Source organism: Tenrec ecaudatus, chromosome 4 (assembly GCF_050624435.1).
Source record: "Tenrec ecaudatus isolate mTenEca1 chromosome 4, mTenEca1.hap1, whole genome shotgun sequence".
Classification (NCBI taxonomy): domain Eukaryota; kingdom Metazoa; phylum Chordata; class Mammalia; order Afrosoricida; family Tenrecidae; genus Tenrec; species Tenrec ecaudatus.
The window spans coordinates 172,685,949-172,706,566 of NC_134533.1; the positions used below are offsets into that span (position 1 = coordinate 172,685,949).

The 20,618-nt window shown below is 51.2% G+C and overlaps 1 protein-coding gene across 1 annotated transcript in view; it reads right to left on the reverse strand.

The window, feature by feature from the left end:
- The window catches only part of ITGA9 (integrin subunit alpha 9), a 367,262-nt gene that overhangs the window by 292,916 nt on the left and 53,728 nt on the right, over nucleotides 1-20,618 (reverse strand). Inside the window, exons 6-9 of the mRNA XM_075547054.1 lie at nucleotides 14,152-14,281; nucleotides 9,114-9,199; nucleotides 6,441-6,509; nucleotides 2,890-3,027 (exon numbers count right to left, since the gene is read on the reverse strand). Coding sequence (XP_075403169.1) covers nucleotides 2,890-3,027; nucleotides 6,441-6,509; nucleotides 9,114-9,199; nucleotides 14,152-14,281 — 423 coding nt within the window. The remainder of the gene's footprint in view (nucleotides 1-2,889; nucleotides 3,028-6,440; nucleotides 6,510-9,113; nucleotides 9,200-14,151; nucleotides 14,282-20,618) is intronic.

The window sequence follows — 20,618 nt, forward strand, 5'->3', positions numbered from 1 at the left end:
AAATAAAGATCCCATGGGTTCTTGAAATCCCTTTTCCGCAACACAAATACATGCGTCGGCCTTCTATTAATGTGGTGGGGGGAGGGAGCATCCCAGGCCCTGTATATCCCTCTCCTCACTTAAAACACATAAGGTGAAGAAAACCTCAGGACTCTCCCCATTTTACAGATGAGAAGACTGAGCCACCAACATCAAGCTGTTGTCCCTATCCCACAGGCTAGAAAGTGGCAGAAGCAAGATTCAAACTCAGGTCCACCTGCACCAACGTCTCCATCCTTTCCATTCCCCTAGGCTGTGGTGCAATCATTGATCACACAATGAAACTCAGCAGAAATGTGAACACCCTGTCATGTTCTGAGTTGGGTTGCTAACCACAAGGTCAGCAGTTCGAAACCACCCGTCGCCTTGTGGAGACAGACGAGGTTTTCTACTCCCGGGAAGAGTGACAGTCTCAGAAACCTACAAGGGCAATTTGGCTCTGTCCTACGGGGTCCCTATGAGTCAGAATCATCTCAGTGGCTGTACATTTTCTTAGCTTCTTGAGTGGCAACCACTCAGAATTAAGAAATTGATGGGGAAAAAGAGGCTCAAATAGAAAGTAAATGTTTAGAAAATGATGACGGCAACATGTGTACAAATGTACTTGAAACAATTGATTACAGAATGTTATAAGAGCTCTAAGAGCCCCCAATATGATGATTTTTTTAAAAAAAATGAACGAGATTGATGGGAAAGGTGGGGGGGGGGGGTGGAGGACATGGAGGTATATGGACGTCATGGGTCCACTAGGTCTAGGGCACATTTTAATTCTCCAAAAATGCCACCCATGATTTGGGTGCATAAGTGGAGCTGGTGACCTTGCAGCCTGAGCAGAGTTAACATCCATTCCCACAACTGTTCCATGTCCTGCAAAAGGAAAGGTCAGCTAGTGGCCTCTGGACAGGCCAGTGGCACTGAATGCCCTTGTTCTCATCTACACAATGCCCCCCACCCCATGTCTCTCTCTGTCCCCTGTTGGGGATGTAAGTCGGCATGAAAGTACCAGGAGCCCCTGCAACAGGTCCAAGCAGCATCTTCTCTGGGCTTTGACGCCAACATCCCACTGGTTGGCAAGCACCCCAGAAAACATGGGGCTCTGGTGCATGTGCACCGACCCCTCTTGAAGCTATCTCTCCTTCTTTGTGGTACCTGCTCCCCTCATTGGAATTAAATGTCCCTCATCCCGCCCCTCCCCACTACCGGGGCACCCAGAATCCTGCTTAAAAATATACTTTCTTTTTTATTTTTTTAACATTTTATTAGGGCTCATACAACTCTTATCACAATCCATACATATACATACATCAATTGCATAAAGCACATCTGTACATTCTTTGCCCTAATCATTTTCAAAGCATTTTCTCTCCACTTAAGCCCTTTGCATCACTTTCACTGATTTCTTTTCCCCCCAATTTGGATAAAGAGAAAACTAGAAACCACCCAAGTCCCAACATGACAGATCCATTGTGAACATCCTCTGTGTGCTTCACAGAAGCCCTGGTGGCACAGAGGTTAGAGCAATTGGTTGCTAACCAAAAGACAGGCAGTTCAAATCCACCCACTGCTCCGAAGGAGAAGGCTGAGGTTGTCTGCGCCTGTAAAGATTCACGCCCTCTGAAACCCTGCGGGGCGGGGGTGTGGGGCGGGGGTGCAGCGCTGCTGTGTCGTGTGGAACTGCAGTGAGTTGAGATCCTGCTCACTCTCCCAATGATGACCTCGTGAGCAGGGTCTGGTGTTAGCTAGAAGTCTGGCGGGGCCAGGACCCTTTGAACCATGTCCCCCTTTCTTGAGCACTCTGACTTCTTGGACCTGCACAGTTTCTGCTTTCTCCCTGCTCGCCCCCCACTCTGTGCTCTGTGGGTGGGCAGCTCTCCGGCCCACCCCCACTCACCTGCCCTGGGTCCCCTCACATCCTGCTCACAGGTCTGCCTCTTAGGGTCTGGGCCCACAGAATGAGGGCTATCGGGGTTACAGCAATAACTCCCTCAGCGATCTTCCCACAGCCCAAAGCCCCTCCATGCTGGGCAGTCACACTGCACCCCAGCACCCCTCAACTCTCTCACTGCCAGCAAGTTGGTGTGGACTCATAGCGACCCTACAGGACAAGGTAGAACTGCCCCTGTGAGTTTCAAAGACTGACTCTTACAGGAGTAGCAAGCCCCGTCTTTCTCCTGCGGAGCAGCTGGCAGTTTCAAACTGCTGGCCTTGAAGATCACAGCCCAACTGGTAACCACTGCACCACCAGGACTCCTCCCCGCACCACTAGGACTCTCAAACCCAGGAATGTATGGATCCAGGCAAAGGGAGTGCATGGCAGGAAGGAGGAAAAGTAACTTAACAGTGCACATGAGCGTCCAGATGCTTATAACTGGCCTCCCGCCTGGCTCTAATGCCTCGTCCTCCATCAGGGTCCTCCCAGCCAGTGTGTTTTCTGAAGAAACACTCTGCTTCCCTCCCTGGGCAGAGGGGCATTCCTAGAAAGGTAGCATAAGTGCAGGCTCCCAAACCAGCCCGCTAGGGTTCAAATCCCAGCCCCACGACTTGCTAGCTGTGTGGGTTAGGTATTTCATTCCGGGGCTTCAGTTTATCACTTGAAATATGTGGGTCCCTCCTACCAGGTGCACAGTACACTGAAATCATTCACAGGAAGCAAGAGGAGCAGCCCCCGGTGCACGCACACGGCACGCACGAAGACTCTTCCCGACCCCTGGAGCAATGCGTCTGCAACACTGCTTGGAATGTTCCGCTCAGGGAGCTTTGCGCTTCTTGAAGATGTGTCTCGTAGCCTCCCGAGTAGCCACCCGGCACCCTCCCACTCCGCGCCTCCACCCTGCCTGCCACCCTACTCACGTTTCCTCTGTTGATGTAGGTGGTGACCTGCCCCTCGTCCCTGATCTCAGCAAACATGGGGGCCCCCACCAGCAGGTCGGAGAGGCCATCAGCATTCAGGTCCACTGCGCATAAGGAGGAGCCGAAGTAGGAGCCCATCTGCAACCAAGCCCAGTCGCAACAAAGTGTTCAGTGTCTGGCCTCTCACACAGGGCCCTGCTCTCCTCCGGCTGCTGGCCTTAGAAACACTTGCCCTCACGCCCAGACGCCAAGATGCCCAGGCCCACCGTGAAAGCCCCAACTTCCCTCCCCAGAGTCTCTGGCAGCAGTGCTGAGCCCCAACCTACAGGATCCCAGAGCTCACTGGCTCTGGGTCTCCTTCCCTGGAGCCCTGACTAGGAGAGGACAAAATCCCCAAGAAAGAGGCGCTGCTTCTAAAAATGCAAGCCAGGGTTACAAATGCAGGTTGTAGCCTTAATTAATACAAGTGCCTGGAGCATCAGGCATTCCATAAAGCCAAGCAAGATGGAATCGGAGCTGTCACGAGGCAAGCCAGGCACACAAGCAACCGTGACTGTGGGAGATAGGTTCGCCTCTCCCACTCCAGTGGAAACCTGAGGCTGCTTAAGCTGGAATGACCGAGACAGGTACAAGCCACAAGACGCTTCCACAGATGAGAGGACAGAGCAGGTGGGTGATCTTGAATCATCTTTAATACCCACATAGATCTTGACTGACCCATCATCAGTATGTAATTCAGTGTGCATGATTTGAAATCAGGGGTCTCAAACACAATTATCTAAGCGATGCAGGCAGGAGACATAACAGGTGGGAGAGGAAATGAGTGACAGCTTAAGTGTGCTGACACGTGCACGTGATGCTCGACCTCGGTGTCTGTGCAGCAATAGGGAGTAGTGAGACTGTAGCAAAGCAGAGCTCACAGATCCTGCGAAAGGACTGGCTTCTCCAAGGTCATCCTGAGGAAAGCTGACCCAGAGTGGGTCCCCTTCCCACATTTCAGAGACGTCAGAACTGCAGGACTGGACTTGAATTGCTTATTTTCTTTCAAGGTTGGTCACTTATCCACGTGAAAACATAATGATGTGCTAACGGTGGTAGAATGATGTGGAAGAAGATTTCAATAACGGTGGCCTGACCCAGAGTATAATCAGCCGCACCGAACGGAACATGTAGAAGGTGTTGAATTGGAGAATGTTTTGCTACATATATTTTTGTGACAAGTGAAAAGCGGTAAGAATCATTATACTCCTAACTAATAACTTCCCTGAGTACGAGGAAGAAGAAAACTTCTCCAATTGATTGTGCGGTCGGTGATCGTTGCACACCTCTTCTGGATGAGACTGAATGATTGGATGGATGAAGCACCAATAAAACCGTTTTAAAAAATTAAAGTAAACGCTTTAAAAAACAATAGTAAGAAGCAAACACCGTTTAAAAGAATGGTTTTCGAATCCAAGGGCTGCCTGTGGTTAGATTTGCGCACACCAGCATGTCCACCCGCTGCGGAGTTGCTGGCGGCTGACCCGGGTGTCTGAGAGGTGGACACTCCAGCTCACTTCCTGCAGTGAACCCTGGGGCGGAGGACTTTGAAGTGCTGCCCAGAACCCTTCCCCAGTCACATGCCAAGGCCGCCTCCCCTCCAGCCACCCCTCTACCCTCACCACCACCCTGCCTCGCAAGGCGGAAAGGCACAGGGAAGGCGTCGAGTGGATTCCTACGGGGGGAGGGGGGGCAGGGGAGAACAAACAGCAAGTTGCCAGTCACTAGACCAGTGTCCCTGGCAGCGTCCCGTCCCCATGCTGGGTGCTTCAGAAAGGGGGGAAGTTGGTGCATGTGAATAAGGTCCCAGGGAGCAAAGCCGCAGGCAGGGCTCTCGGGCTGGGCCTCAGGGGGACAATTTGTTTCGTTCCAGTGGCTATTGAACTTGGCGTCTTCCTCAGGTTATATCAGAAATTCCTGCTCAAGAAGCTTCCTACATTCTGATAGGCAAGCGCTTCGCATAACTCAGTGGGTGCAACACAAATTCAGTGTTGGCAAGGACCCGCTTCGGGGTGCGTGTTCCCAGAGCAGAGCCCTCCCACCAGCCTACGAGTGTGGCGGGTCCCGTGTCTGCGCTAACCTCCAAACTGCACGCTCACTGGGACTTTCGATCGGATGCACCGTGACCAAGGAGACCGGCACTGATTCCTCTCTTTTTCTTTTTGTCCTGACGGTAAAAGCCACAACTCTCTGACCAGATTCTAGCCGGAAAAAGTAGTTTACCGAGCAGAAGCAGACCAGTGGTTGGCTCAGTAAGAACCTTCCTCTAGACGCAGGACTCCAGACCGAGGGGGAGAGCTAACCCCATCCTTGGACAGCCTGGGGTCATGACCTTTCCTAGGAAGACAATAAGCGACCAATCACAAAGCAGTTTTTCGTTTCCTCTGGCAAAGAGTGGGATGAGACACACTGTGGGAGAGAGCGGACTCCATCACAACCTGAAAGACGGTGACCGGGCAGCGCTCGCAGAGAATGAAGCAGAGGCAGGAGGACCATGAGGTAAGGCCAGGATGGCGAGGCGGCCACGGGATGGTGCCAGGAGGGGGCTAGCAGCGTCCTCCAGAAAGGGAAAGGCAGCCCCACCCCAGATCTGGGAGCACAGATCCCTGGGTCCGTCTGTCCCTTCCTGGGGGAGCCCCAGACACTTCTCGTCATCACAGGGCAATCCGAGCAGACATTCAAGCTCTTCAGTCCCCGAACGTGACGGCATAAAGCCCTCTCGAGAAGTGTGGACAAGCCCACGGTGCCACACTCTGGTGCCCGTGGCCCAGAATCCCAGGAAACATGCTGTCGTTTGTGGCAAGGAGCCCTGAACTGACTTAACCTGAGCAGCAACTAGGGCGCAGCCCATGGGAGCCAGCAGGAAATGGCAAGAATAAAGGAGAGCCTGGGACGATCCAGGCAGATGAAGCCTCGCCCGGGACCCATTTCAGGGCAGCCTCCCTGGGGAGACAACATTGTAAAGTACGGAGAGGAACTGGGTGAGTGTGTGTGCTTGGTCTCTGACAACCTTCTCCATGGCCACAGCGACCGGAGGGCCGGGGAGAGGGGAGGAGAGGGGAGGAGAGGGAGAGGTGAGACGGGCAGGGAGAACCACTTACTCGCACACCTCTTTGAAAGTCGCCGTCCCCAGGAATTGGTTTGTACGCGCTCCCTGGAGGTAGGGGTGTGTATGTGTATGAGAGAGACACAAGCGAGTGGATGCTGTGGGACCAAGGCAGAGAGCAGACAGTCGTTCCGATCGCTGTCTGGAGGATGGACAACCTTTGAAACCGCGCTGTCACCTGGCCACGTCCAACCCACCTGACTACGTAATGTTTCCTCAAACCAGCATGCGTGCATGCCACGGATCTGCACACGACGCTCACTGATGAGAACAGAAGGTCGCAGAGGACCGACGGCCACAGAGGGGCAGGGAAGGCCTATAGATGAGTTTCCTACAAGATCACAAACTGACTCCCAACGGTCACATCTCTCAAACAGAAAATCACCACTGACACCAAGGATCTCACCTTTTTACCCGATGCCTGAAAAATCTTAATTAAGGTGCCTGATCTTCGGTCAGCTCTAAAAATGTAAACCTGTGAAATAAAAAAAAAGTTTTAAGAAAATGATTAGGATCGCAATAATGATTAAAGAGAGTTAAGGGCATCCTCCTGGAAATTCTGTTGACGCACCGGACCATGCCCACGGCAGGCATGCTTATGCATGCTGCTGACAATGAACAAGACAGAAGAACTCTGTTTAACCAGCCCGACTGAAGGCGGTGCCCATCAATCCCGAGATGGGAATCACCCCCACTGTTCTGAGCCGCAGCCTGGAGGGGCTCCAGGGCACAGTGTGGTTCAAGAACCTTCCAACTCGTGAGCAAGTCATTCAACCCCTAGAAACAGTCACTTTGTCCTTTCTTGACATACTTCCGTCCGTGTCTCTACTCATTGGGACTTTAACAGATATCACAAGACCAGGGCGTCGGACAGGACAGTCCTGCCAGAGAGATCTCGCCGAATCCCTGAGGCATCGAATCTATGAGGGGAAACGTCCCTTTAGTCTTGGGGATGTTACAATATTAGGTCACTTTCTTTACTGTGAGACTTTTCAGGACCTTACATATGTTCATTGATACCACCCACTCCCATTTAGGTTGAACTTCCTGAATCTACTAAGTTACATCTTACGGGAACCGGGTCATGAACTTTCCCATGAGGGAAGGGAGCTGTCTCTTCATGAGGAAGTTTTTGTGCCCTGGCCCCAGAAATGAATGACCATCACAGCTGTGGTGGCCAGAGGTCCATCCTGGGGTCTTTGAGAATCGAGTGTGTACCAGTCACAGTCCCTGGGAATTCAGCAGCGTCAACTCCTTGATCGACGACGGCTAGTTTCCCAGCTCCTCCCCCGGGGTCCAGCTCAAAGGCGCGTTCCCATGCTTCTTTTAATTGGCTGGATGCAGTGGCTCTGCCAGGCCCTGTCAGCAATAAACACTGCTCTTATCCCAAAGCTTGACACAGATCAGCCAGTCGTGACAGCCACCCGGAGGGAAAACAATACAATTAGAGCGGGTTCTCGGCTATTCATGAGGAGACAAGGCTGACATTGCCAGCTCTCAGGCTTCCATCCACATTGCTGGGAGCCAAACTGTAAGCCCGACTTTCAGCAGAACTACAGCAGGGCCGGCCTCGCTGCTTACGGTTCCTCCCCAAGATGACCAGCCGGCTTTCTCTCAGCCTGCAGCGGCAGTCATGCGACTAGGAAAGGTTCCACCCCTGTCCTGAAGTTATCCTCCTTCACATGCACCCTCCCTCCCCTGCCCGCCCTGCCCACCCGGCTCCAAGCCTCTGGGTCTGGTGGTGTTTGCAGTCTTTCTCCAAAACATCGGCATGGGGCGGGGTGGGGGGAGGGGTAGGAGGAACCCGCTCCAGAAACATGAACCACTGCCAGAGGTGACAAGAAGCTCAGTCCAACTCATGGTCACCCTAACCCATGTGACCCCATGTGTGTCAGAGGAGAACTCTGCTCCACGGAGCTTTTGATGGAAAGAGAACACCAGGCATCTCTTCCAAGGTCTCCCTGGGCGGATGCGAACCTTCGACCTTTTGCTTAGCACATTAATGGTTTGCTCCAGTGAGGATTTGCTCCAGAAATGTGAGCAGGAGGACGTAACCTCTGCCCAGGAGGATCCAGGGAACTGGGTGTCAAGAGCACGCTGGGGTCTAGCAGTCGGCTGGAGGGGCCTTAGCCCCTCTATCATCCTGACGTCCTGGCTGAAGGCTCCAAACACTGGGGGCCCCAGACTACGTGGGCCTGCCTCTGCAGAATCCAGACTCTACCGTGGAACATGCCCTGGGAGGCAGGGCCAGACTACACCACAGAACATCGCTGAGCGCTCAGCTCCAAAGATCACTCCTCTGATCAGTCTTTCCCATCAAACAACCCAGAGAGTTTGTTAAAAATGCGACTTCCTGGGGAGGAAGTTGGTCCTGGATTTCCAGCATACCCTGAAGCTAAAGAGGCCGCAGGTACAGCTGCTCACACTTCGGGCCCTTAGAAGTCACAATTCCAGAAGGGACTCAGTCCTCACACCATCAGGTCCTTTACACTCTGGGAAGGATACTTTAGGGAAAGCCAGACCCACATAGTCCCATGCCAGCCTTTGCATTAAATCAGCCTTCAAAATCCAAAATACTTGGAAAATAAATATGAGATTCTGGGTGGAACATAAAACCCCAAAGACCAGAGAGTAGACCAGATCAATGAGGGTAAAGTCAAACTAGGACTGGTATAAGGGGCATTGAAGTTGGAAGCCTTCGGTGTCATTTGCTTGGTGGGTGCCATGATGTCAGGGGTCAATCTTGTAACTCTCATGCACACGCCCCACCCCCTACCCCACTCCCATGCCCCCACACTGAGAAATCAAGCGTAGAAAACCTTCCGTGAGAATGTGGTAAGAAAGCACTGAGACTGAAGAGATCTCAGGGCAATAGTTACACTCTGATTAACCCACAAAAAATATCTTCCCAGTGGCTGCAAAAAGTGAGTCAGGGGGCTGCTCATAATTTCAGCTCTTACTTACTGGCCAGTTACCTAGGAGAATGTTCGGGTCTAAGCAAGCAAACTTCTACCATAAGAGCGGCACATGCCACCCTCTGTCCGTCTGAACCGGGCCAGTCCATTGACTTTGTCCTCACCTTTCCGATGCCTTCATCCTGTGGAGCACCTGCTACCACGTCGGTGGTGGATGGGAGAGAGAAGTGGCCGGCGGTCACCGCATAGCCTGAACAGGATGCCGGGGAAACCGAGGGAAGGAGGGTTGGGAGAGGACAAGGAACAAAAATTAAAAATCCATTAGAGCAGCGGTCTCACCCTTCCTCATGCCGAGACCCTTCCATACAGGTCCTCATGTGGTAGGGCCCCCACCTTCAAATTAGTTTTACTTCACTTCAACCTCCTTTTCTGTCATTTATTCAACGTTTTAGTAAATTGTCTAAACCAGTGGTTCTCAACCTTCCTAATGCCGCAACCCTTCAATACAGTTCTTCTTGTTGTGGTGACCCCCAACCATAAAATTATTTTTGTTGCTACTTCATTAAACTATAATTTTGCTACTGTTATGAATCATAATGTAAATTTCTGATAGGCAGAATGTATTTTCATTGTTACAAACTGAACATAATTAAAGCAGTGACTAACCACACAAACAATATATAATTACATATTGTGGAATATTTATTTCCAATTACAAATAAATGAAATGTTGTCTTGAAGCACGGTGTAGCATGGGTAGCAGTCTTAATATAACAACAGGAAACTACCTCGCTACATTTTGCAACAGTCTGCGGAGAAAGCCAACCTCAGTGCAAAGTTTGAGCCAGCTTCTTTCTCACCAGCTCAGCATATCTGCGGACCCACCTGGAGACAGATAGAGGAGCAGTGTCTCCGTTCCTAAGACCATCAGGAAACAGATTTCCTGATGGTCTTAGGCGACCCCTGTGAAAGGGTCGTTTGATCCCCAAAGGGGTCACAACCCAGAGGTTGAGAACCTCTGCATTAGAGGAACGTGTTTCTGCAACATGTCTCCCTAGGAGACAGCTCCCTCCCGGTCTCTCCAAGAACACAGAGAACAAATGGCAGCTGTCAGTCTTCTCATGCGGACATGGCCCAGCTCACAAAAGACATGTTCGCAAGGACATCCGAGCAAGAAAGAGGGCATTCTGAGTGTCCTCTATGGAGGAGGTATGGTAAGAAGTGCGCCACACCTGTTATCTTTTTAAGATATAACTTTTATAAAGCACACACACATGAAATATAGAGCTTGCTAAGTGTACACACACATACTCTTTAGCCATCAACCAGTCCAAGAAAGTCAATACAAGCATATAATCATAACGGCAGCAGGTTCCCTCAGGTTCTTCCCCAGGCAATACCCACCACAGGTAGCCACACTCTAGTTCCTATCACTGCTTCCCAGTCTCGAGCACTGTCTGCGCTAGACGGCACTCCATACAGTGTCTGGAGTAGCTGCTAAAGAGGTGTTCCATTGCCTGGGTGCAGCATCACATCTTCATGTATGTTGCTCTTAGGCACTGGGTTGTGTGGTAGTTATATAATCTGGTGTCAGTTTGAGGAGTATGAGTGAAGGGTGGAGCCTGGCCTGTCAGTCAAGATAAAACCAATGAGGTCTCTGTGGGGGCATGGCCTTCTGAGAATTCTGGGAACACCTATATTTCCTCCTTGAAGGCGGGAGACGCTGTCTCTCTCTTCTCACTCCCTGAGATGATGCTCTACTGAAAAGACCTGACAAGACACACAGTGCTACGCTGATAGGCCCTGTGCCCTGGGAACTGGAGAAGCCATGTGGAGACCCCTGCCAGCACTGAGATGCTTACAATGACACTGGATCCAAAGACTTCCCACCCACTGGCCTGTGGTCGTCCTGCATTCGGTATCATTGCATGTGCTTTGTGAGTCTAAAGAGGATCTTATAGAATGGCATCAGACATGTGGACTAATACCGGACTTATGGGCTTGGACTGGACTGATGGGGATGTTTGCTTTGTGATCAGGGTATCTCCCTGCCAGGTAAGCATGAGGTGTTTTCTTAATGCGCATCTACCCTTCATATAAAACTCTCACTTATATACATGCGGGTTTCTAAGGATTTGTTTCTCTCGTCTACCCAGACTAACACAGGTTGCTTCCAGTTTGGGGTTATTATGAATAAAGCCACTAGGACCATTCTTGTGAATGTCTTTAGGTATCTTGTAAGTGTATTTAAATACTTTTCTCTTTAATTTCACAGTTCTGTGAGGAAAGTAGTATAATGATCCTTCTTTCACGTCCACCCTCCATTATTACTTCCACGTGGAAACAGGGACAAGTGGGTAAGCTACAAGGCCAAGATCACACAGCAAGATGGGACTCCAATCTGAGTCTCCCCAGCCTCCACTGTTAACCATTACGCCACACTCCCTGTCCAGACCAAAAGAAGCGGATGATGAGTGGGTGGGAGGTTACAGAATCTAGACACATGAAGAATCTGAAACAAAGGAGAAAGCTGTCTGAGCCTCGTCAGAGAACCTTGCAGACAGGCTGAAAGTCCTCTGCCGGCCAACAAACACTGTCCAACAGCCAGCCGCTGTTGAGTGTATTCTTTTTCCTCTTTCTTTTTTCTTTTAATAAATCATTTTACCGGGGACTCTTACATCTCTTGTAACAATCCACGCATCCATTGTACCGGGCACATTTGTGCGTGTGCTGCCGTCATGGAGTCCGTTCCACCACAGGACCGACCACAGAGCCTGCCACTGTCCACGCTGCGCTCTCCTCTGCCGTGGTCCCATGTGGGTCAGAGCAGATCTTTCAGTAGCTGGCGGTTTGCTTTTTAAGTAGCTCGCCAGGCCTCTCTTTCAAAGAGCCAATGGGTGATGTCAACATGTTGATGAAAACCTCCTGTTAGCAGCAAACATGTTTGCCGTCTGCACCGAGAGACCCCTCAAGGCCTGTCCAGCCTGTCGTATGCTCCCCAGACCTGGCCAACCCCTGATGGCTGGGACGATAAGCCATCTTGGGTTGAGGTGACAGCACGTTTACAATCCATCTTATTCCCCGGGTCACTGGTTTCTTTCAGACCGGGGCCCACTCACCTAAGAGTATTAGGGGTGGTAGCAGAGCCTCAAAGGGTCCTGTTAACCCATATGGTAGGTAAGGGGCTCCATTCTGTACACAGGGAGGAACCCCCGAGCCTGCCACCATCCACACTGTGCGCTCTTCTGCCTTCCCTTCTTGCTCTGATTTAACACACTCACACTGATGTGTTCAGTCCCCGTATGCCAGGCACTAACCCAAGTCTTGGAATGTGAGACATGCTCTCCATCTTGAAGTCATTTCTAGTCGATCGAGCTCAGCAACACGCCAGGGTGGCAGCATGGCACTTAGACTCTGGGCTTAGGAACCACCACCTTGAACCCTACCTTTGCAAGCCATTGTGCCCTGGACAAGCGAGATCACTTCTCTGTACCTCAGTTTCTTTGCCTATAAAGTAGGGATGATGATGACAACAGCTATGACGTCATGAAGTTGTTTCAAGAACTAAAAGAAATCAATATAAGGAGCCTGGCATATGTTAAGTAAATACGGATAATGAGGAGCTGGGAAAGCAATGTAGTACATACCCCAAAGTCTCCAAGCAAAAATATCTCTGGGCCTGTGCGACTGAGCCAAACGAACAATGACAGCAACACCCAGACAGAAGAGGGAACATGACTTAGCAATTCTCGGGGACTCTGCACATCCCCCCGATAGGGAGGCCTATGTGTCTCTAGCATTTTTCAAGGAAGCTCTATTCCAGTGATAGAGTATAATTATGTATTGTCTCTTAAATCATGCAAATGAAGTGTGAAGGCCTATTGTTTTCTCTTTCTTGTTACTGGTGTTGTTGGAAGCTGTTGTGAAGTCACACCCTATGCACAACAGAATGAAGCATTGTCTGGTCCCACTCCATCCCCATGATTGGCCAGCAGATAAGACCATTCCCATCTACAGGATTTCTCTTGCTGATTTTGGAAAGCAGGTGGCCAAGTCTTTCTTAGTCCATTCCCTAGGTCTGAGAGTCCCACCGACTCCTGTTTAGCCACACACAAGCCTCCACGGACAGACAGGGGGTGGCTGGGCGTGAAGTGCACTGACCAGGTACTGAACCCGGGTCTCCTGCCTGGGAGGCAAGAATTCTACCACCGATCCACTCCTTCCTCCTTCCTCATCATTACACCTTGCAAATTTAGCTTCATTTTCCGGCCTGAATTACAGCAGGTAGGGCCTGAATTAAAGAAAGAGAGTCTTTTAATTGTGATCTGCACAAGGAAAAATGACCGATCTCTAGTCTTAAACAGAAACGGCCTGGTTCTGGTGTATCGCCTGGGGGCTGCTATGTGAAACGGTGTCTATCTCCATTCTAGAAGATTTAAAAGGCTGAGAAAACAAGAGAAAATTTCCTCGGTCTTTAATTAAACTTCAGCTTTGGTGGCCCCCTGTCATGATCATCTCTGGTTCCTATTATTACGACTTGCAGCCACAGGAAACAGACCCTCCTTCGCTCACAGCACAGGGACGCCCACGGCAAACCGGGACTCACTGTGCTCCCGTGTGCTCATTCTTCATCTGAACCCAAGCAAACACACTAAACGAGTCCATGCCCAATAGGACTGGTCACGGCCCTCTAGGACAAGGCAGGACTGGCCCTTTGGGTTTTCGAGACGGCAACACATTACAGGAGTTGAACTCCCCATCTATCTCCTGGCACCTGAGCATTCACTGAAAATAAGGAAACAAAAAAGACAACGACCCTGGTGTCATGGTTACAAGCGGGGCTGCTAACCATGAGGTCAATAGTTCAAAACCACCAGCCTTTCCAAGGAAGAATGATGGGGCTTTCCACCCCTGCAAATGAGTTACAGTCTAGGACACAAAAGGTCTGCTCCTCTGGGTGGATCACTTGTTGGCTCTTCTGCTAAATCACACCGTTCTGATTGTCTCCCTGCATTTTTTTCTCCCTACCTTTTGGGGAGAGGGAGGGAGCTAGAATGAAGGTGCCGTGATTAAAATGCAGCAAGTTAGAACAACAAGCCGATAAAAAGCCTTCTTCCCACCTAAACAGCAATGACTCGGAGCTTGACAGTGATCACCCTGCCCGTGCCCCCTTTCTGACCTGTTGTCTCCCGAGGTACTCACCCAGGTAAGTGTAGCGCCTGTTCATGATCACTTCATCGTTCAGTTTGAAATAGGTGTTGTCCGTCAGGTTCAGCACTTTGACCGTCCCAGCCCAATAAAAGGACCCTGGGGCACCCATCACCACCAGCTCCTACCAGAGAGAAACCCATGTTACAGGAAGAAAGTTGGAGGGTTAGAGGGGTGCAGGGGTGCAGTGAGAACCATGGACACAGCACAGAACTCGGTATTGGGTTGGAAATATCCCACCAAGCCCCCTTGTTTTGTTTGTTTGTTTTTCAGTTCCGTGACAACAAAACAAAAACACTTGTCCATGCCCCAGGGCACTATGGGATTGATTGTACAAGTGGGGGAGCCCGGGAGTTAAGGCATGGCAATACTGAACAAGATGGCAGGAGGCTTCCAACACCAGGTCCCTGCCTTTCTGTCCACAGATGAGGCTGTAGCAGCCTCAAAGGAGGGAACGGAAAACAACCAACCTGATCCCGAACACGGGATTCCTGGGCATGGGACTCATGAAAGAAGTCCTGGTAGCACAAGGTGAGTTGGAGATGAGTCTCAATCACATTCTCATAATTAATATTGTTCCCCACTTATCCTCCTGTATGAGTGCTACCTGATGCTTACCTCTTACAAGCACGGGGCAGACTGCCATCGAGTCGGCAGCTTTAACTATCAAGGCAGACGTGTGCATAGCCGCTCCCCCTGACCTGTTCCCGACACTGGTGTTAGGCTACCCCTCCTATGGACTCGGGGACCTTTAGGGTTAGGGGGCAGCCCGCTTTGTTACGTATGTGGTTACCTGTAATTAGGGGGGCTTGAACACCCCCAGAGTGTGTATAAGCCTTGGTTGGAAATATATTCTCTCTCTCTCTCTCTCTCTCTCTCTCTCTCTCTCTCTCTCTCTCTCTCTCTCTCTCTCTCTCTCTCTCTCTCTGCGTGGACCTGAAGTCATGGCAGTCCCAAAGGTGAGCACTTGCATGCCTTATCTTTTCTGATGTCTCTTTAATTTTACCCCTGAATTACACAACCGCCCCTTGGACCCATTCGATTGTGGGGGCTGGTACCCCACACACTGCAGCAAGGTAGTAAAAAGTATTTTCAAAACCCCAGCCAAGGTGATACAGTATATGAGAGTTAACACCAGACACGGAGTAAATGAAGTCCCTCGATAGAGCAGCGTCAGGGGGAGCAGCATGGACGTGATAGAGCAGAAAAGACAGTATCGAAAAGGGTTAAAGCGGACATGGCTTCGGTGGGAGACCCCTTGGCGTGCATAAACCCGCCCCCAGGGTGAAGGTCACACAGGCTCATGGAGGTGGGCGCTATACGGGCCACACCTCTCACTGCTGAACACAGCAGGGCTGCCTTCGGCCTGGTCTCTCCCTGACCCTGAACACTGCTAACCTTGACCATCAGACCTTTCCAGGCAGAGCTAGCTTCACATGGTCAGAAGCAGTGGTTTCTGACAAGTCCCTGAAGGGTAAGGCCTGTCTCAAAAACTCCGAGTTCCTGATGACAAGTCATAAAGTTATCATTCAATGCCCAGAGCACAAGAGCCTGCAAAAGCCAAGAAAAAAAACCTGACAAACAAGTAAAGAGGAAAGGGGAGCGAAGGAAGAGAGAGAGAGCACAAGCCAGCGAGAAGGTGGCTGCTAGCATGGCGATACCGTCCTCTGAACTAACCCCTACCTGGTGGTCAACCTGGCGAACAGCCTTAACCAGGGGCAGGGGCACACGCAGAAGGGTGTCAGGGAAGAAACGGTGGTGGGATTTCTGCCAGAAAGGTTTGCTTTTGTTCACTCAGGAAGGCGTGGTCCAGGCATGTGCACGGCTGAGCACTGTGCCGTGAGCTGCTGGGATCCCGTCCCCTGGAAAGAAGCTGTTGATCAGCCTGCTGTTTTATAAAAACCGATCACTGCCTGCACTCCGGACTCATCCCAAGAAGAACACGGCGGCGCCTTCATCCATTCACTCATCCCTCCTCCACTCACCCGCACCAGCTCTTGATAAGGGGTCCTCAAACTATGGCCGCGGGCCACATGCGGCCCACTGAGGACATTTATCTGGCCCACCGGGTGTTTTTGCCCAGTTTTGTTTTTTACTTCAAAATAAGATATGTGCAGTGTGCATAGGAATTTGTTCATAGTTTTTAAACTATAGTCTGGCCCTCCAACGGGTCTGAGGGACAGTGAACTGGCCCCCTGTTTAAAAAGTTTGAGGACTCCTGCTCTAGATACGGTGGCCGGGCAGGCATGTGACCAGTTAGTTCATCAGAGGACAGAGGCTGTTCCCCTGGCCCTGAGCTTGGAAAGGAATTTGGAATCCCTGTCCAAACACAGAGGGCACCAGACAGCACGGTGAGCGATATGCTCGGGACCAGTCCTGTACACAGTGCAGCGCTCTCTCCTTCTGTGGGTTTGTCGGGCCGATGCCTAAACATCTCCACAGGCCTGTGAAGGCTCTCTCTACATGCTTCCCCATAAGTGGCCCTGTGGCTGGTATTCTGCCCTCGAATTAGCCCTGGTTCCCGATGACCTCCACGAAATGAAAAACCGTCCGGTCTTGTGCCATGCCCAGGATGCTGGCTGGACCACTGTCTCCCACAGGGTTTTCTGGCCGATCATCAGTAGTAGATAACCTGGCCTTTCTTCCTCGTCTGGAACCACCGCCGACACCAGTTAAGGGCCATCGCCGCACACAAGCTTTCAGTGACGGAGTCGGATGGTGGGTGTGTAGGAGGTGCAGTGGTCAGGAGTCAAACCCCAGGTCTCCTGCATGGAAGATGAGGACACTACACCTTACCCACCCCTGCCTGCCTCCTGGTCTGGCTTAATCCAGGGTGAAAATTAAAGCGGGGGCCTCTAGCAGACCCTTGCCATCTCCTCTCTCAAACAAAGTAATCCCTCTTCTCAAAAATCTTTAAAACCAATAGTTGTCCTTTTTCTTCTTCTACGTCTCCTCCTCCTCTTCCTCCTCCATCTCCTCTCCTCCCCTCTTAACAGTAAGCTGCCTCCCCCTTAAACAGAGTCCAAGCTGTGACCCTCCAGTCTGTGGACACAGGCCAGGAAAAAGAGATCTCCTGAAAATGCCCCTGCGTGGCTTCTTCTGCCAGTATGCGAAAGGCGTGTGCCCTTGGGGACCGCTCACAGTGCCAGACAGCGTTACCGGAGCCTTGCTCCCCACCTCCCAAGAACAACCAACACGACCATCACAAGCATCAGCACGTGCATCTCTACAAGTCAAAGGTCCCTGCAGCCCAAACCACGTTTGCGGACTTCTCAAGGGACTATGCCCAGAATCCCCCGAGGTTCCAGGCTATCTGGGTGTGCCCTGCAAGAACCCGCGGGCCTTTCTCTGTGCACACCAAGTCGGCAAGAATTCCGGGGCCAGAAAGATCCTTGGGATCTGCCAGAGTCGACTGTGCAGGTCACACTTCGACCCAAATGTCTTCTCAACCTGTCATGGTGAGTCCAGTTTACCCGGCAGACATACAGACAGGACCCCGAGGCGGATGCTCTAAGAGACCGGGGACAGAATCTTCTCTTGCTGCTGTGAACTATCTGCCACCTCTGTTATCCTATTCCACACAAAAAAACAAACAGAGTTTCCAAGCAAGTCTCCCTTATCCGCAATGACGAGCTGAAGCTCATGCGGTATCCATAACTCAAGGGCTTTGATAGCCGCTGGGTCACTGACCTTCAGGTCAAGCCGGCCCTGTGGGCCTGAACATTCCAGGGCCACACGGCATGTCAGGAAGGCCACAGGACCATGCCCAGCCCGGGAAGCAGCTGCCTGCCCTGTGAGGAGAGCTGACCAGCTCACAACCAAGGCAAGGTCCAAGGGATGAGGTCAGCAGGAGGGCAGGGGAGGAGAGGGGAGGGGAGCAGGGTCTGACCGACCCCTTCATGCACATTTCCTGCTCAGCCTCAAACAGCTGGAGTCCCAGATAGGAAGGAGGTAATGAGTTCAAGGAACCCCTGTGTAAGGAGGTCAAGAGCCTGGGAACGAAAGCAGAGGCCGGAGCCCAGAGCAGCCAGGGGTCAGAGGGTCTGCCTTCCCACTCCCTGTACAGAACATGCCCATTTCCGTTTGTTCTGAGCCCGGCAGGCTCACGCTGAGCACCACCATTCTTCGGGGTCTGGGTCCCAGAGCCTGGAGTTGAAGTGGGTCCTCGTCCCCGTCCAGTCACCCTGAGCTTGCACAGCACCCTGGGTGTCCCCACCACACTCCCTCCCCTCATGGGCCTCCAACCAAACCCTCTTCCCGTGCCCTCCCGCTGACTGCTCATGGAAGTGAATCTCCTCTCTCTTCTTACCACCTAACCTGGGGCATCCCCTCCACCCCGCCCCCTAGCCCCATGCTGTCTTCTCATTCAAACACACTCAGCCCGCTCAGAGTTACTGGCAATGGCCAAAGCTGAGCTTCTTACCCAACCCGAGTTCCAGCTCACACATCCAAGCATCTCCCAATAACGGCAGCATGAGCGTCCAATGAACCTCGAACACCACTGGTCTAAAATCAAGACTCAGCAGTCGACCTCTCAGGTGAGTGCCCCTGGGCACCACCACTGCCCAGAACCCTGGGCCAACACCTCCTTCCTCTACCCAGCAGTCCCCTGGTTACCCAGTTCACGGATGCTTCCTGACATTCTCTGCCTCCCCTGGCCAATTTCATTCCTACTGCCATCACCTCCGCCAGTCTGGCTGCCTCCAACCTGGATTCCCTCCAGCCCCTCCCACTTCCAAACCACCGGACACACCCAGCCCAGAGAGCCTTTCTTCCAACACGGTTATTCCTGCTTCTGCACGCACGCACACAGGCTGCTCCACAGTGCCATTGGATGGAGTCAAACTGGACTGCAGCTCGCTGGACAACAAGAGCCACCGGAGTGGCACAGCTACATGGTCACTGAGAGGGCAGAAGGGAGTGAGCTTGGCAGAGGGTAGGATGGTATTCTCAATCCTCCTCTCACTGGTTAACAGACCAGTTTCAGAACAAGCAGCTGGACATTCAGGAAAACGATGGAGCTGGTTTCTACTACATGTAATCTATGCAAATGTTATTCCAAATGTATTAAATATATTTCTTTTAAAAGAAACACACGAAAGCACTAGAACACAGGTGGATATGTTCATATCCTTGGGGTAAAGAAGGCAAGATAATAGTCCAGGGGGAGGGGAAACATAGATTTGACCAAATCTGAATACCTAATGTCAATTGGATGAAGACACAATAAATAGGCTTTAAAAGATAAATAAAAGAATGATGAAAAATTTTACAACATATACTAGGAGACTTTAAACAATGGAACAATGCCATTTCCTCGTAATTCCATTTGTCCAAAAACTTTGTAAAACTCTGTGTGCCTGGAACAAGGAACCCTGGTGGTGAATTGGGTGGCTGCCCACAAAATCAGCAGTTCAAAGTTACTAGCCGCTCCATGAGAGGACTATGAGACTCTGCTCTTGTAAAGACTTACAGCCTCAGAAACCCACAGGAGCAGTTTTACTGTGTTCTGCAGGGTCAAGCTGAGTCCGAATCAATTCACTGGCAGTGGGTTTACTTTTGGGTTGGGTTGTATAATTGTATAATAGACAAAAGATTAGTGTCAAAAATATGTACCAACTTTCTAAAAATCAGTAAAACATAGGAAACAAAAAATATATATCATGTACTAAGAACAAAAAAAACCCCAAACACTCTCATCAAGTCGATTCTGACTCAGAGCCACCCCATAGGGCAGGGTAGACCCGTCCCTGTGAGTTTCCAAGACAGTAACTCTCTATGAGGGTAGAAAGCCGTGTCTTTCTCCCCAGAGCAGCAGGAAGATTCCGGGGGGGGGGGGGCACGGGGAGGATCCAAATGGCCAGTATTTTAAAAGGCCATGAAGCTGCACAGATAAGCAGAGCAAGGAACAATAGAATAAAATATGCTTTCTTCATTTCCAAAATAAAATGGCCAAGAGGTGACATGTGGGTGAGAGGATGTGGGGTCGGACCCACCAACGGGGAGAGGCCACCTGGCAAACTGTTTTACAGTCCAATTGTCAGCACATACCAACATTCAGATTTGATATACATTTGTCTCCTCGAGAAAGATGCACACTTGTGTGCCCAGAGCCACGCTTACGAGCCTCCAGTGCCAGACTGCATACGAGTTTTGCCTGTTCCAAGCAGAGTCTCTGCAGCTGGAAGGCACCCGATAATAAATAGGACTGGAAAGGTAGAGCGATGAATGATGTAATGTGGCTCTTCTAGTCAGTCTCTGCCAAGAGGAGAGGGGGAGACACTGATAGGATTCAGATGTGAGTGACTGATTGCTAGCAGGACTGATTCTGATGGCCATCCTGCTGGGGTGTCAACGGAGCCGGCTCAGAAGCGCACAGGAGGAGGAGCTCACTACCAGGGAGAGAAGGCCCAGGAGGGGAGCACGCCCTTTGGACTTCACATGCATGCCTGCATATCGAC